Here is a 17,614-nt window from a genome sequence, read left to right on the forward strand (position 1 = left end):
CGGGTGCTCAATAGGACAATGAAGTTTATTTTAATCTTACCGTAATTTTCGATACTCAGTTCGTACATAGTTGTTATTTCTGTAGAACAATTGAATAATTTAAACTAACATTTAACACTTTGAACATGCGTGAGTATTGACAGCTGTCTGATTTGCTGTAGAATAATAAATTTTAGAGTTTAAATTTGAAAATTTGAAGGTATAAAATATTTTTGTAGAATAAAGAGGAAAGTATCATACATTGTGTAATAATTATTATCATCTGAAAATGTTGAAATCGCGGGCCGGCGCGCGTGGCCGGGCGCTCGTCCGTTTATGGATTATTTAACGAAGCGTTCGTCCTCAGGCGCGCGTCAGAGCGTTTGCGAACAGGGTGTGCCGACTCGCGGCGCCGACCAATCGCAGTCCGTGCGGGCGCACTCGAGTGCAAATGGCCGCGGCGAGCCGATCCCGGTGAGCAGAGCCCGCGCCCCGCGCCCCGCGCCCGCTCCGGCCTCCGCCCCCCGCCGAGACAGCCCGAGACATGCCGCCGAGGAGTCGCCCAGGTGAGCCGCCGCCCCGCGAGCTGCCGCTATCGATCGGCGGCCTCGCCCGCGACCTCCGAAGGCCGACGCGCCCGGGGGACCCGCCCTCGGTCCTTCTCGCTGCCGCGTCCTTGTCTACCTTCCGAGTTGTCCCTTCCGCCTGTCCCTGCGCGCCGGCCGCGCATCGATCGACCGACCGACCGACCGACCGACCGACCGACCGACCGACCGACCGACCGACCCGCCGGCTCTTCCCTCTTCCGCCGCCGACCGGCCGCCGCGCCCCCGTCTTTCGAACTCCTGCTTCCCGTCGAGCGACGGCTGTCGCTTTAGGCCCCGGACGATTCGAACGATTCGAACGATTCGAACGCACCTGCTAGATACGCCTACGGTGGGGGGGCTCGCCGGTCGTCAAATTTAATAATTAATCGTTCGGTCCCTTGGCGATCGATTTAACATTATTACAAATTGTAGTCACACTTTTCTCATCGTTGAATATTGTTTCCAGTTCTGAAGATTCATATTTATAAAAACCCCTTGTGTAGTGCCTTTTATACACTGTCTTGTCCCAAATCCGCGAGTTTGTCCAGTCCGACCTTTTTGCTTTCTCTTCAATGCCAATTTAGCTAATTACTACAAACCGTTATTGTTCAACAATTATTATCATGCAACAGTGACCAATTGTCTTGAGCTGGGTATTCTAAGCGAACCAGAAAAGCTAGCGCCAAAAATTTTCAACAACTAACAAATGACACTACTGTGGCGCATAGTATGGTTAATTCGTTTGAAATTGTCCAACTATAAAACATAATGCATATTACCATACCTAAATGCCATCTGGGGTAAAAGGGTTAATGAGTGTTTAAGTGGCTGATCATGATCGCTTATATTATGTTGTTTCATTAGCTTGTTAAAACTTGTGGCTTACAGGGACGTCATTTAGGGAATTGCCTCCTTGAATTATACAGAAAAATGCATGTCATTTAACACCAGGTTTACGGGCATAAACCTGTCGATTCAACGGGTGTCATTAAATATAAAAAGTCTATAAATAAAATATTTAAAAAAATAATTACTGACTGGCCAACTTTTGCCCCCACTAGAAAAAGCTGAAATGAGATTCTTGATTCTAAACCAGAAATTCTCAGGTTGTCCCTCAAAGAAATCATATCGAAATACATTTTCACCGGTAGATATATATTTTTACCAGTGAAAATATAATTTATCTGCCATTTCCTATTAATATATAAATTTACATACTTTATATTTATTTACATGTGATGTATAAATGTTACATTCATATATATTTCTACTAGTGAACTTATAATTCAACTGATAGACTCTAGTGAAATTATATATTGCTCTAAAATGTCTATGAAGCTCAGTTTAATAGTTACGAAGCGTTCATTTCATTTCAAAACCAAACCTAGTTTATAGTTTTAGAAGTCCAAAATGCAAACTAAGCCAACTCGTCTCTGAGGAGAAAATAAGCTAAAGAAGTACAGACAAGTAGTTTTTCTGCACTTTGATATAATGCTATGTTTTAAAAATATGATAGCTATCCTTGGACTTCTGATATATAAGCGTAGGTCAAAGTATATTCAAACCTAATTTTGGTCAATAGGAGGGCGCAAAAACAATTATTGCGCAGTGGGAACGCATGATTTTATTGCTTTTGACGTAGATTTTTTACTTCTGAGAAGATATATTTGTTTTTTGCGCTCTCCTATTGGTCAAAATTTGGTTTAGACAGGCTCCATTCAAGTATTAATATGAACATTAGAGCGTTTCCACTGCAACAGCGACGGCACAGTTTTATTACCTTTGATATGGATTCTAAACTGATACCCCTTGAATCTAGCCAGAAAAATGCATGTCATTTAATGAAATAAAATTAAAAAGCGACCACTGACTAGCCAACTTTTGTACTCACGCTGAAAAAGCTGAAATGACATCCTTGATGACTTAGTTTCCTAAATATAAAAGCATTTATTTTTTACATTGGATTATAAATTATATTTAACCTTGTCAAGTTTTTATTCATAACATACTAGAATCATATATGCGATTTTAAAGCTATAAAAAAAGATATAATACCAAAACCCATGGATTGATTACTCCTGTAACATAAAAATATATAATTGAACCTTCTGCAGTCCAATATTTTCTTCTTAATTAATCCACTGCAGTCAAATTTATTTAATCACGAGAATTAAGCTTCTTACCTATTATTTATATATCACTTAATTAGGATATAACCTGCACCCGTTCCAGATGTTGGGACCACTACCTGAAAAAAAAAAAACACCCAAGAATGCAATGACAAAGAATGTTTCGCTCTATCCTTGTAAATAGTATTAAGTTAATTGTTCACTAATGTAATTCACACAACGCCAATGATTCTCAACATATTTTTAATTGCACGAATTTTTTTGTTTTTATTATTACTTTAATATATAAACCACTAAATATATTTATGTATTTACCTATCAATTACTCACATATTTACATACTTGATGTTTGGTATAATTTGTCCATCGTATGATATTTTTCGAAGCAATCTTCCGTATGATTATATGTTTTTCAATCACATTTTAAAAATATCTCCTTGTTTTTATTTACATAATAGGAATAATACCTATTCAATAAGCCACGCTTAGTGCACATTGTGACATTATTTTTACCCTTCCATGCAAATATAATATTAGTGTTCGTTCATCTATATGTTACAAAATTCTAGCTTATTTTTTTATTGCTCATGAAAGCCTTCATTATTATACTAGTTAAATATAATTTTTGTATAAGTAAAAAAGCAATTAAGTAGTTCTTTGTTTTTCTACATGTATTGTTAATTAATTTATCCTTAAAAAAATTGAAAGAAGTCTATATGCTCCTGAAAACCTTCTAAAAATTTTGGTCTGACTCATTGCTTAAAAAAAATAGTAGTTATCTCACAATGTCATTGTTACTATTTACATTTACCCAATAGCATTAAAATAATCAATAATTATCGTCATTATCAATAAATAAATGTTTACGATTAAAATTCATTCACTTTCACTATCGGAAATATTTGCCATAGTTTATTGATTATATTCAATAACATAAAAATATTATTTTCATAATAACGCAAATGTAATAAGATCATTACCAGCCATATAATAATTGTAAAAAAATAACTTTTCATCATCACTAATATTGATTTTATAAAAAAAATTATTAGCACAGTCAGTTGTAATTAAAAGACTTGCCTTTAGACTTCTAAGGGTTATCAAAAATCGCCAGTGCGCAGTGGGCAACCATAGGTGTCACAAACTTCAAGCCTCTTATAATATAAGACTCAGAAGTTGATAACACTTATAACTGTCCACTGCATATTAGCATACATGAATGCCATCTGGGGTGAAAGGGTTGACAAGTATTTCGGTGGCAAATCACGACCGATTCACAACTGTATATTGTATTGCGTCGTCAAGTTATAAAACTCGTCACGAGTCCTATTTCATGAGCTCGTTTCAAACATTTTTGACCAAAAGGATTTATTTTTTACATTGGATAATAAATTACATTTTAACCTTGTCAAGCCTTCAAAACATACGTGAATCACACACATGCGAATTTAAAGCCATAAAAAATATATCAAAACCGATAGATTGATTGTGCCCCACTGTAACACGAAAAATATAATTTTAACAATAATTTAATATATAATTGATATATCGTTCCGAGACTTATGTAATAAAATACGTCTCACGTTACCAATCGGTACAAAACTTGGTCACCACATTGAAAACATATCCCTGTCATGGACATTTGAAATATTTAGCTTTTTATAATAAATTAGTACAAAAAATTGAGGTCAATTTAAATGAGCAATATATAAAATAATTGTTCCATAAAACAAATTGTGCATTAATGTTGGACAGATTAGATGCGAGCAATCGGTAGCGAGCGAGCATTGGTCAGAACAGTGAACACCTTATAAATAACTGCAATGAATCCTTTTCCGTAGAAAAAAATTGACGAGATACCTTACATAAATGCACAAACAATTCGTTTTATGGAACAAAGTATTTATTTAAATGCACATATTTTTCAAAATAATTCCCTGTTAACACGAAAAAGAATTTCCATTGTTTGCATTCTAGGTATGCATTTATGGCCTAATACCAGTAACATAACTAAAAATGTTCGGCTTTCATGAAAAATTATGTGATAATTAAATGTGCGTATGATTCGAGTACTTTTTATTACTTTCAATACTTTCAAGTTGAACAATTATAAATTTGCTATATTGAGTATATAGAAATTTTCAAGCGGGTGCCTCATGTTAAACAATTTTTTTTGCGAGATTTTTAACTGAGACAACGTTCTGATACTGTATATTTTTGAAAATACTCTGAATTTATCTCGATAAAAACAATTTCAGGAATGTTTCCTTTTTTAAAAGATGATGAAGCACCAATTCTATTTCTATAGATTGGGAATAGATATAACTGGATATTACAAAAATAAAAACATCAATATTCCATTTAGAATATGGAAAGAAAAATTATTACCACTAATGTGTGCATATGTTACTAAATATATTTTTTCACCATTTTATCTTAAATAAAATAAAATGTTGAATTATATTATAAGAAACGTCTAATAGGTTGTAACACATATTTCTTTACTGCATACTACTGTATTTGTTCAATATATTTAGTTAACAAGACAGAAATATCAGCATGTTGGATGAAATCTGATAAATTAGCATTTACAATGGATCATTAGACGCTAATGACAAGATTGCCATTGTGGCCTCGACTATTTACCTCTTACTGTAAAAATATATCTATTTTTTCACTTTCTACGATGTATGATATTTCATTTAAACATGATTTCGCTTCAAACTTCATGGAAAATGGTATAACTATTAATTATATTTTTATTTTACATATTGAAATTGTTTTTAACACCATTAGTGCTTTGAGAAATCTGAAGTTTTATTTGGAGTGGATTTTCTCAGGTAGTTATTCAACATCTGGATCGTTACAGTCAATACTTAAATATTAACTAGGAATTGTTTTCTGAGCTTAAAAATAGTTTGATTGGTACTCCTTAGCAATCACCAATTCATACGTGTTGATAACATTTCAAAGTGCTTCATTGGTATTTGTAACAGCTGTTTCGATTGCAGGGCATGTACTATCGTTACTTATCTACGAAAATTTTTCTGCCCCACTGCGAGACTAATTTATCAAAGACATCTATCATACAATTTTATAAATTCTGATATTTATGGCCTCGAGTATTTTTTAGTACCTTGTGTAAATTGATTGCTGCATCTTTAAAACAACTCGTGTATAATTGTTGGGCTCTCTATAAAGTATAACATTAACCTGTCATATATCATAATATTATAGCTTTGTCTTTGGATGATAAAAAATAACGCACTCAGTTTGCCTTTGGATATATTAATTTTTATTCAAAACATGACTGGCTTAATTAATCATTTGAGCGAAAACTGAAAACGGCACATTTTGGTGTCCCGAAACAGGAATCGGTACCGAAAAACTGAATGTCCCTTATGGTAATTTATTAGTTATACAGTAATTTCTGACACAGCATCAAGTAACTAGCTTTGGCTTTCATCGATTTTACTAGAAATTTAATCAAACTGGATTAATCCATGTTATGTTTTAAAGTTTATTACTTACACCACTTCTAATTTACCATAGCGAAATCCCAAGATTTATAGATAATGTTTCTAAAACGTCACTACATGTTATATAAAATCGGATTTTCTTGCCTTTAAATACAACCAATATGTTTCTGTCAAAGTGATCTTGAAGATGAAAGTAAGTAAATAATAATATATATTTATTATATACGTACAAATCTCAATATCATGCAAATTGTAGGGTGTGAGTGCCAACCTTTTTTATAGCGAAAGCTTAGGGATCTCAATAAACCATTGATTTTGTGCTGGTTTTTGATATCAGTTGCATTGTGTAATGTAACTTGTATAATAGTAATACTAATACAAATATTTTTAGCTTCACAAGCTGCTTAATTTTATCTACATATATTTCTTATTATATACCAAAATAGTGAACTGTCTATAATGCATTTTTTTTGTATATATATATATTTATAAGAAATGTTCCATCCTATGGTATCAGTTTTAACATAATCCTGTGCCTGGCTGTGACCTGTTGAGTTTTTACGCCACAAATATATTTTTCATTAATAGTTTTTGATTGAAAGAAAGTAAGAAAAGATATAAGATAACGCTGCTGTCACATGAAACATATTTTATGTTAATTAAATTGTATTAATGCCATATTCATCTAATTGTTCGTATATTGGTATTTATTCAGAATGATTATTGACGATTTGTCCTTTGTTTAAATGCACCGTGTCCGGAATCATCTATGGCTTTAATAACCTAGATTGGTTCTACTAGCTCAGCCAGCCTATTAGCAGTCATCAGTTTCTTGCTTGTAATTCTGTTGGCTTAATCGGCAGCTCTATTTTCCTCTAAATGATTGTGCCTATTGTTCTGAGGTTTTGTAATATAGTAGACTTGTTGAATTCTTCAGACTTGACTGTTTATGTATTCATTAGCATTGTTCTGAATATACTATTATATGTCCAGTATTAAATGAAGAGCATTTTTGATTTGGTTTGTGAGACATTAAAATTGTGGCAGATCCTATTTCTTTCAGATATATACGAGAGCGATTTTGATCTAATTTTTAAGCAGTGATAAATAGACACCTTTGACTTAATTTCTTGGCTATCCTCTCCATTACCAACTGAAATTTATTGATATAATATTGACTCACATTATGCATTATGCACGGTTTGAAATAATCCAATATATTGTTTACAATATGTATAGAGATAACTAGAATGTCCTTGTTTTTTAAGGTTGTCAATTTTTTTTCCCACCGTTATGCTAACACATATTTAATACGTTTGTACGTAAAATTATGCTGATTTAAACGATGAAGTGTGACATTTTAATCTTTTGTTTTGACGTTAGCGTAAAATGTTGCTAATGTTTAGAAAACGTTGCTTTTGGAAACACTCGTGCAATAAAAATGTTACAATGATCACAAAATAATTACACTTATGTCTTTCAATCTATTTTTATAGTAATGAAAGAAAAAAATCACAACTTGTATCTTTCAGTGAAAGTTTCGTGAAAGTAATTGACTTGCACACTTTCATCGCCAGGCCTTGTAAATATTGTTAGCAGTGTTTTTAATTTGTCTGTTGACATAACATTTTAGCGCTAGTTCATTTTATGACCTGTATCACAGCAGTAGTGTGAATACCTGTTATCTGATTGCATACAATTTTACTTAGAAATACGTTTACAATGAATCACGTGTGATTTATAGAATTGATAAAATTGTTTATGTTGAACACGATGAGGGTCAGTTGTTATGTTATGACGTTAAAACTGAATATTTGTGTTTTTACAATCGTCGTACAAACGTGTATTGTATGTTAATGTAATCTGCAATTGAAAATTACTCTTACATGACCATACTAATATTGTACTTTTTTGTTTGTTTCAGATACTAATAGGGTTTAGTGTCGAGAGGCAAGAAAGCTTGAACGTTCAATACTGTGAGAGAGAGTGTGACTTTAGTGTTTCGGAGACAATTTATTTCCTAAATATCAGTGTTCATTTGGAATAAGTGAAAATTAGATATTGTTAATCAAAATCAAATAAATTTGCGGGGCGCTCATTCGATTCAGGCTATCGGTTCAATTGAAACGACGCCGAGATGAGCGAGCTAGATAGCCTTCGGCAAGAAGCCGAAACCCTCAAAAATGCCATCCGGGTTAGTATACTTCGATATCTATTTCTATATATATATAATGCATTCGAGTGTTTAATTTATGTTTTTATCTACTACAGGACGCTCGTAAGTCAGCATGCGATACGTCTTTGGTCCAGGCCACGGTCACCCTGGAACCGATCGGACGTATACAAATGCGTACGCGGCGCACTCTGCGCGGCCATCTCGCTAAAATCTATGCCATGCACTGGGGCAGTGACTCCAGGTGTGTAATCAGCAATCGATGTGCTATATATATTTTTTAATTGTGATTTATTAAATGCGTTTTAATTATGCAGGAATTTAGTATCCGCCAGTCAGGACGGTAAGTTGATAGTGTGGGATAGCCACACTACCAACAAAGTTCATGCGATTCCCCTGCGTTCGTCTTGGGTGATGACTTGCGCTTACGCTCCATCCGGATCTTACGTGGCATGCGGCGGCCTCGATAACATCTGCTCCATTTATAGGTATCATTCTTGTTTGTTTGTTTGTTTGTTATATAATGTGTAAACAATCAAATTACTCATTATGTGTTTAATTTCAGCTTGAAAACCCGAGAAGGAAACGTGCGAGTTAGCCGCGAGTTACCTGGCCATACCGGTTATCTATCTTGTTGCCGGTTTTTGGACGATAACCAGATCTTGACTAGCTCTGGAGATATGTCTTGGTGAGTAATAAACGGTTCAACTCAAATAAATGGCATTGCCAATTGAACTTAGGCCATATCAATTCAAATCGTACTCGAGTGAACTAATGTTGTTTTAGTCATGTTCAGATAAGCTTGGTTTAAAGTTGCATTGATTGATTATTTGAACTCATAAAAGTGTAACAGTACCACACGACTCATTGTCTTGTGTGATTTGAGCGATCCATTTATTGTTACACATTCCAATCGGACACAATATGAGTGACTCACAATGATTAGGATTTATACGTATAAATGGTATAATAGCACTAGCTGCTTTTCTTATATATATTTTTTTTACCGAAGTTGGACTCTCATCAGTTTTAAGAGTTTTTTAAACCATTTTTGTATGTTTAAATGTAGCCATTGCCATATTTTATTCTATTGTACTTTGTACAGAGCTTCTCATTTTGGCTTGCAATATAATTTGCATTGCAAATTCGCATTGGACCTCTTACTTTGTTTCAGTGACTCACTGCTTTTTTGGTTCTCTTTGCCCTATTGGAATTATTAGATTAAATACGCATATCATTTAATAAAAGTCATTGATAGTTCTGTTTATGAAGATTATTGTTTTTCTTTAATATTTAAATAAATAGGCAAAATTATGGTGTTATATACGCTTATCAATAATCGTAATAATGCTTTTCAGCGCTTTGTGGGACATTGAAACCGGACAACAATGCGGATCTTTCGTCGGACACACCGGCGACGTCATGTCACTGTCTTTGGCTCCGGACATGCGCACTTTTGTATCTGGTGCATGTGACGCTTCCGCTAAACTGTGGGACGTCCGCGATGGTATGTGTCGTCAAACGTTCCCGGGACACGAGAGCGACATCAACGCTGTTACGGTAATATTCTATCCCATTTATTTGCATTGTTATAGCGACGGGACGGTTAAACACTTAATGTATATTTTCAGTTCTTCCCATCTGGATTTGCATTTGCAACGGGCTCCGATGATGCCACATGTCGTGTGTTCGACATTCGATCTGATCAGGTAAATCATATCGGTCTTTATGTACTCGATTGCGATTTATATATTTGTACTAATCGTATAATGTCAAATTGTAGGAGTTGGCTATGTATTCTCACGATAACATCATTTGCGGAATTACATCCGTAGCGTTCTCTCGAAGCGGCAGATTGTTGCTTGCGGGTTATGATGACTTTAATTGCAATGTATGGGATTCAATGAAAACTGAAAGAGCCGGTACGTATCGTCGTTTCAATCTCGTCGAATTGATTATGATCTTTTGTAATAATATCATTGTTATTTACAGGCATTCTGGCCGGCCACGATAATCGAGTGTCATGTCTCGGCGTCACGGAGAACGGTATGGCTGTCGCGACGGGATCCTGGGATTCCTTCCTTCGTATTTGGAATTAAGTCTTTACAATTTCTGTTGCCACTCGTTGCCCCCAAAATTTTGACCCACACACACCCGGATTACGATGTCTCGCTGTATGTCTATATAATATATATATATAAATCTATCTATCCCGAATTGTTCATAAGTGTTTCAAAAAAAAAATGCACGGATCTCGATAATGTTATATTCACAGAGAAAGCGGTAGTTAACTTTATCATATCATGTAACGTTTAGTAAAAAGTGGGTCCGTCATCGCGAGGCGGCGAGTGTTTTTATAAGTAAAAAACGTGCAAGGAAGGATACAACTATTTACATGATGATTAAAAAAAGTCAACACTGTTTAATATTTAAACGACTATGGGGGTTCGTCTCGCATTCCTCGCAAGTCGCTACGCCGCAACGTAATCGGGATCGTAACAGTGTAAATGCGGAACGTCTGCCCGAAAAAATCTTCTTTAGCTGCGCGCGCGCGTGTGTGTGTGTAAGCCGTTTCCGATTTTGTGTTTCTCCGGTTTCATCCGCCGTGTCATCGTCGTCATTAATATATAAAAAAAACAACACCGAATTGAACGATTTCATGACTTTAGTACCGGCTTTGATCATTGTATCGTGTTGAGAGTAAAAATTTCAAATTTGTATGGTATTCGCTTATCCTTGTGTGTGTCTGGACGCGTGAACGTGTGAAGTCACGCGAGTCTGCTTGGACGTAGGTTATTATTATTAATTAATACAGTCACAACTGTTGTATTTTTTTATTTTATACATATTTCTATTCGAACATTTGTTACTTATCGCTTTCATGAGAGCAACTTGCATTCCTTTTTTTTTTTTTTGAAGCGTATCGAGGAAAATATGTTACACATTAAAACCGGTGACGGACACGTCTGACTGAAACGCGTTTGTCTGGTTCGAAAACTTTGATCTTTTCTTATGAATATTATTAATTAAGGTTTCTCAGGCGGAGTTCAGACGTGGTTAAATATATATTCGCTTGGTTATTTATATGTATGATACGTATTAATTATATGTATATGTAAAACATACACTCAATCGCGATCGATACAAAAAACGGAAGATAATGCCAAATTGTTAGAGGTCATTAGTTTTCATTATTATATTAAATATATAAAGCGTTAAGGGTAAATAATTTTACTTTTTACGATGTTTAAAATTGTGAGACCAAACGGATCGAAGATGTGTCGAGTTTGACTTGAGCCTTTGTACTTTTTTCTAGCGGCCATGAATGTATGCTTTTTTTTGTTTTGTTGTATTAAATTTTGTTATTTATTCTTATTAAAATTTACAATAGATTTGTGATGTTATTAAATTAAAAATTCAATGCATTTAAAGTCGGATTCAATAAAACTGGCCGGATAGATCGATAAATATTTTCGTCTGAATACCTACTCGATATGATTTGACTGCACAAAACCGGCCTTCACTACCGAATCTGACTAGATATGATTATGCGTCGACTGTCGTTTTTGTGAATGATCAATTTTGAGCGGCTTAGCTTCGTTATTGAAATTTATAACGTCGACAATGTAACAACGGTGGGTATATAATTAAATAGAGCAAAAGTGTAATTTATTTTCTTTTTGACTAGTCTTTTTGTGTAAATTATATATATATAATTAGGTTTATATAAGTTTATGTGGGGATAACTTCATATCTATATACTTTTCATCTTGAGCACGTTACGGATCGCCTCTGAATTTATTGACGCTACATTATAACGTGTATATACACTGCAATTATTTGTCGTCGTGTGTCTGTATCTTTGTCCGTCACTATTTATTTAATAATTTATTCGTTTTATATGAAACATTCAACGGGTCGCGTTGAGTCGCATCCACCGTGCATTTACTTACTTGGGCTTTCTGTGTATGTGTGCGTGCGTATGTATGTATGTCTGTGTGTGTCTATATCTTTTTTTATTTTCATTTCGCACAATCGTATGTACATGTATATTTATATATAAAAAATAGTCATTGTTCGCCATCGTAAATATGCGCACACAACATGCATAAAAATATAGTTTATAATTTTTACTTTTTATTAAGTTAGTCTCATTCTCTATATTTCAAGAGGTGAGGTATTATTATTATTATTATTATTATGAAATAGCACTGTATATTATATATATGAAATTTATTATTTTATTTTAATTTGTATATTTTAAGTTGCATAGTAGCGTTAATGGATGGTATGTGATGATTTAAGACGGATTGTTTTATTTTTAATTAAAAAAAGTGTTTTTTAAAAACGATTCCCAAAAAAAGTCACTCGAATCGCTTCCGTGTATCAGTCTCTTTTAAATTATCATGTACGCAACAGTTATTTTCAAAAATAAAACTATAACTGTATTTTAAGTTTTGTTTTATTTATTTGTCGTTGTATCCTTTTTTATTCTATTTTATTTGCAATGTAGGACGGCGCGTGATTGTAAAATATATATATGCAGGTAGATTCAATGTTTTTAATGAATATACATATATATATATATATATATATATATACACTTTTGAGCTAGTTTAAATGTTGAACGAAAGCATCACTCTTGACCGTGTTAGTTTAATATATATACGTATATGTATTTATATACACGGCAAAGGCGCTGTAGTGTTACTCTTCTTTACATATCTGATGTTTTTCGTTCTCGGCACATTTTTATTTTATATTACGCTGCTAACTTATATACGGTAGATATGATGTGTATAACTTAAATTAAATTAAATATTTAAAAAAATTAACCAGTGTGCGATGCGCACGTCGGGCCAAGCGTGTTCTTTGACGAATCTTTTGTATACATTTTTTATATATACCCCTCACAGTCGGACCAAATTTGTACTCTTTTTTATCGTTGGTTTTGATTGATTTAATTTCCACGACGAGACCTTCTAATCTCGGAACGCAATCTATTTTATTATTATATATATATATAATATGTATTTAAGATGAGAAGGAAAGTTTTAATTCAATTCTAAAAAAATACATCGAGGGTGTTCTTTGTATCGCGTTTGATTTCATCGCGACGATATCGAACGCTCGCGATTATTATTATTAATATATTTAACTGCTCCGATGGTTTAGTGAGTGTATGCGTATGTGTGTTTGCATTATAAAGTAAAAATATGAATTAAATTTAATATCATGTTTTATACTGTTTATTACAAAATGTTAGGATGTGTACGATTAATAATTGGAATATAAGTAATTAAAAAAAAATAACGTTAAACGATATGATATAGCAGAAAAGTCACTTTTTTATCGTTTCATTTTATCAGCGTCATGACGTGCTCCCGTGTTTTCATTGTCGCAAAGCTCTCGCTTTAGCACCGGCCTTTGAATTGTCGAAAGTAATAATAAACGGGCGTCTTAATACATATATATATATAACGAATATATATCTTGATATTGTGTATGTATGCGATGGGACGCTACGTCTCACGATAGATATTGTACTACATGTTGTCTGAATATTTTATTTTATCTAGATATTGTATCAGCACATATTGGAGAGTATCTAAAAATGTATGGTGCTGGCGTGCGAACGATTTTAAACCTTTTTATATATATATTTATGTTCACTTGCAAAAAACACGTGTCCGTTAGCTTTATACTACCGATCTATCCTCGACGAGAACGACATGATGAATTTTCATATGTGTAACTTGTAAAAACATTACAGTTTATCTGATAATAATAGCAATGTATAATGGCATTGTGTAAATATACTAATTATTATTAAAAATATTAAAAAAACTACATTATGAATTAACGTTAAGGTCTAAGTATATAAAATTTGAATGAAATAAAAAAATGGTTAATACAACAAAGAAAACTGCGTAATAATTCTATGTTGGATTATTGATTGTATGAATTATATAAAAACAGTTTGCAAATTCAAAATTTGTACTCTGTGCTATTTATTATTATTATTATTATTATTATTGATCACAATTTAGCTGGATGAAAAAATTTTCATTGTCGCATTTTTACATAGTAGGTGGAATGAGTGTGATATTGTAACGTAATTGGAATTTTAATAAGGGATTCATTGTCTACTAGCAACATTATAATAAAATATGAAAAAAAGCTCGTGTAACATTAAATAAATAATATTTATAATTGTAACGATGCGTTGTTATTCCACCGCACCTATTATATATCTAATTACTATGTGTTTTTCATTTCGAGCATATTTCATTTGTGTCTATATAATAAACATAATATGAACAGTCAATGTCATGTATGTCAGTAATCATAATATACATTTTCATAATATAATATCGGTCATTTTGATGCGTAACCTTTTAATCATTTACCATGTAACAAGATTTTGTTGCATAAATCACAAATATATCGAAGAAGATCGTGAATGAACCACTTGTATTAGGTATGTATTTTTGATACTTGTAGTTGAAAAGCATAAATCAATACTTCAGATTACTTGTTATTTGAGCTGTGTGAGTATGGGAACATTGGGTAGGAATCAATTCTAATGAAAATTGTGTAGAAAAAATCTAGATAATAATATATAATATATTAATACTACCGACTAGTACGTTGTATGTTTTGCTTTTAATTAAATCTTGCTCCATTTATTATTTATGATCATCAATGTGTGGTTTGCGTGTTACTTGAGGTCAAACTAAGAAATATGATATTATTTGAATTGTCGTATTTTTTATATAGAGCTACATACTTAAAAAATGTTATAATCCAATTCGTGTTTCTCAATTTTTTCTTTTTAAAAAATAAAATAAATAGAAATCACGTAATCGTCTTACTTGTACCTTATTAAAATTAGGTACATATTGTACTTGACTGGATGTAATATACGTACATGTATAAACTAGAAATTTTGTCAAAGAATATTAATATGCTCAATGTTTTGACACAAATAATTTTATTGTCAAAATGTAATTAGGCACATGATTATAACTGATTTTTTTTTTTAAATTTGCTAACTTAATCTGTTCTTTTTTAAATTTAAAGACAAATCATTTTATTTTTTTAAACATTAATTAAATTCAATTTTGAATACGTTAACCAATTTATTATTTAACTTCAATTGTTGACCATAATTATATTTGAAAATATTTTCGGGATTTATCTTATATTATCAATTTTGAAGAAAAGCTTTTTTTATTCGTCGCCGCGATTGTGAAGCCAAAAGATCGGTGTACTTAACCCCAAAATTATGATTAAATTACATCACTGCCAAGTCTACCGATATTTTAATCATCGCCATTGCATTATCAAGACGATTGAGAACAGAAAGGCATCATTTATACGAGGGAGGGAATTTGCCCAGAAAAATGCATGTCCTTTATTTAAATATGAAGTCGAAATACTTATTAAAAAAAAAAGCTAACATTACTACTGATACTAAACAGGAAATTTTCTGGATAATAAAATCTAAAAACAAATGTGTGCGGGAGGGGGGCATTTGCCTCCCTTTAATGATACAGAAAAATGCATGTAATTTAATGAAAACGAGATATCAAAAAAATAACCACTGACAAGCCAACTTTTGCCCCCACCATAGAAAAAGCTGACATGACATCCCTGATTCTAAACTAAACATGTATGAATGTTACAGTGAAGGTGTATTTCTTATTAAAGTTATATATTTCACTAGTGAAGTTCAAATAGGTTTTAATCAGTAGACATATATTTCTACTAGCAAAATTATAATTCAACTGATAGGCGCTAATATGCTGCTCTAAAAGGTATGAAACTCAAATTGACAGTTACGAAACGTCCATTTGCTGTTCAAACACAAACTTAACCTATAGGGCTAGTTCAGACACGGCGGAATCAGCTAGTTGAGATAAGTATGAACGAACATGAAGACGCTAATATATATAAGATCCGCGCCGTTTTCACCGTGTCTGAACTAGCCCTTAAACTTTTAGAGCAGCATATAATTTCACTTGCGCATATTAGTTAACTTATATTTTTGATAGAATTATCTACCAGTGAAAATGTATTTGGCTATGATCTCACTAAAACATTCAGTAAAGTTATATTTATACCAGTTAAAATATAATTTCACTATTTTTTGTTAATAACGATAATATATAAATAATGTCTTCTATTATAGACGACTTTAGAACAAACAAGTACTACGAGAACAAACAAGAATCCATACTAATAATTGCACAAATTGTACATGAATTTAAAAACTGTTGGAATTTCAAAATAATTTGTAATAAAAAAACGTGCACGTGGGAAGGAGAGATCTGGTATGTTATGACACCTTGTAACATAGGTAAAGGAGGAGGGTTAAATTTAAAAAACTGTGACATCATTTTTGAAACCGTCTAAAATATTACATCAAGAAATAAAGAGAAATATATATATTTTTTTGTATAAAAGTATAAAAAAGTTCATTTTGTAGAGTTTTGTTTTAAACGCGCGGATATATACACGTTATCAGAGAAACTGGTACACCAGTGGCTCTGAATCTGTTTTATTTTATTTTGAAATATACAGTGAGTTTAAAAGCGAATCATTTTATTTTTTAATTTTAATTCAACGTATTTGCTATATGGCTGTAGTTATAATCAAAACACTGTAAAACCATTATTTTAAGTAACTTGTAAATATAACGGTTAAGTTTGCTAGCCGACCTATTTCACCATATTTTTTAAAAATTTCGGCTATTGATAAATTAAAAAAGCATTACTTGACTTTAAAAAATCAATGGGCTAAAAAGGATTTCATAATATATTTATTTCATAAAAAAACATATTTAAAAATTAAAATACTTTATATAGAAATCTTTGTACATGTGTTTTATTAGTTGTATTTGTTTTTTGCTAGTTTAGTCATTGATATAAAATATATATATATTGAACTGTAATGACTAATGTTACTTCATTGTTCCTTATTTATTTATACACATTTATTTTCCTGTATGGCAGCACCGTAGAAAAAATTGATTTTTCAGCCAACAGATGTCTATGATACATCAGCTACGCCCCATTGCTACCATACACGTTTATAACGTTTTTAGCAAAAATTGCTCCATAGATAATTTTGAAAATGCAGAATATATTAAAATATTATGATTGACTTGAAAAATACTGAAATAAAACGCTCTATTAGAGAAAAACAGCATATTTTTAATCGGCATGTCTGTGACGCAACAATCCAGCTGAACCCAAAATAGCC

At 32.5% G+C, this 17,614-nt stretch overlaps 1 protein-coding gene across 1 annotated transcript; it reads left to right on the top strand.

The window, feature by feature from the left end:
* Positions 1-401: 401 nt before the first annotated feature.
* Gbeta13F (guanine nucleotide-binding protein subunit beta-1) lies at positions 402-11,739 on the top strand. Its single transcript, XM_088184636.1, has 9 exons — positions 402-545; positions 8,099-8,368; positions 8,446-8,591; positions 8,665-8,835; positions 8,913-9,035; positions 9,706-9,907; positions 9,979-10,056; positions 10,131-10,269; positions 10,340-11,739. The coding sequence occupies exons 2-9, from the start codon at positions 8,312-8,314 to the stop codon at positions 10,444-10,446; spliced, it is 1,023 nt and encodes a 340-aa protein (XP_088040762.1). The 5' UTR covers positions 402-545; positions 8,099-8,311; the 3' UTR covers positions 10,447-11,739.
* Positions 11,740-17,614: the final 5,875 nt, after the last annotated feature.

This window comes from Plectrocnemia conspersa, unplaced genomic scaffold (genome assembly GCF_051122295.1).
Source record: "Plectrocnemia conspersa isolate PC_06_02 unplaced genomic scaffold, ASM5112229v1 ptg000004l, whole genome shotgun sequence".
NCBI classification, from domain to species: Eukaryota; Metazoa; Arthropoda; class Insecta; order Trichoptera; family Polycentropodidae; genus Plectrocnemia; species Plectrocnemia conspersa.

What these genes read in the sequence shown, in the direction of transcription:
- Gbeta13F (XM_088184636.1), top strand. Translation starts at nt 8,312, where the DNA reads ATGAGCGAGCTAGATAGCCTTCGGCAAGAAGCCGAAACCCTCAAAAAT. An exon ending in GCGACATCAACGCTGTTACG is followed by an intron (nt 9,908 to 9,978) that starts GTAATATTCTAT and finishes GTATATTTTCAG; the next exon opens with TTCTTCCCATCTGGATTTGC. An exon ending in TCGACATTCGATCTGATCAG is followed by an intron (nt 10,057 to 10,130) that starts GTAAATCATATC and finishes GTCAAATTGTAG; the next exon opens with GAGTTGGCTATGTATTCTCA.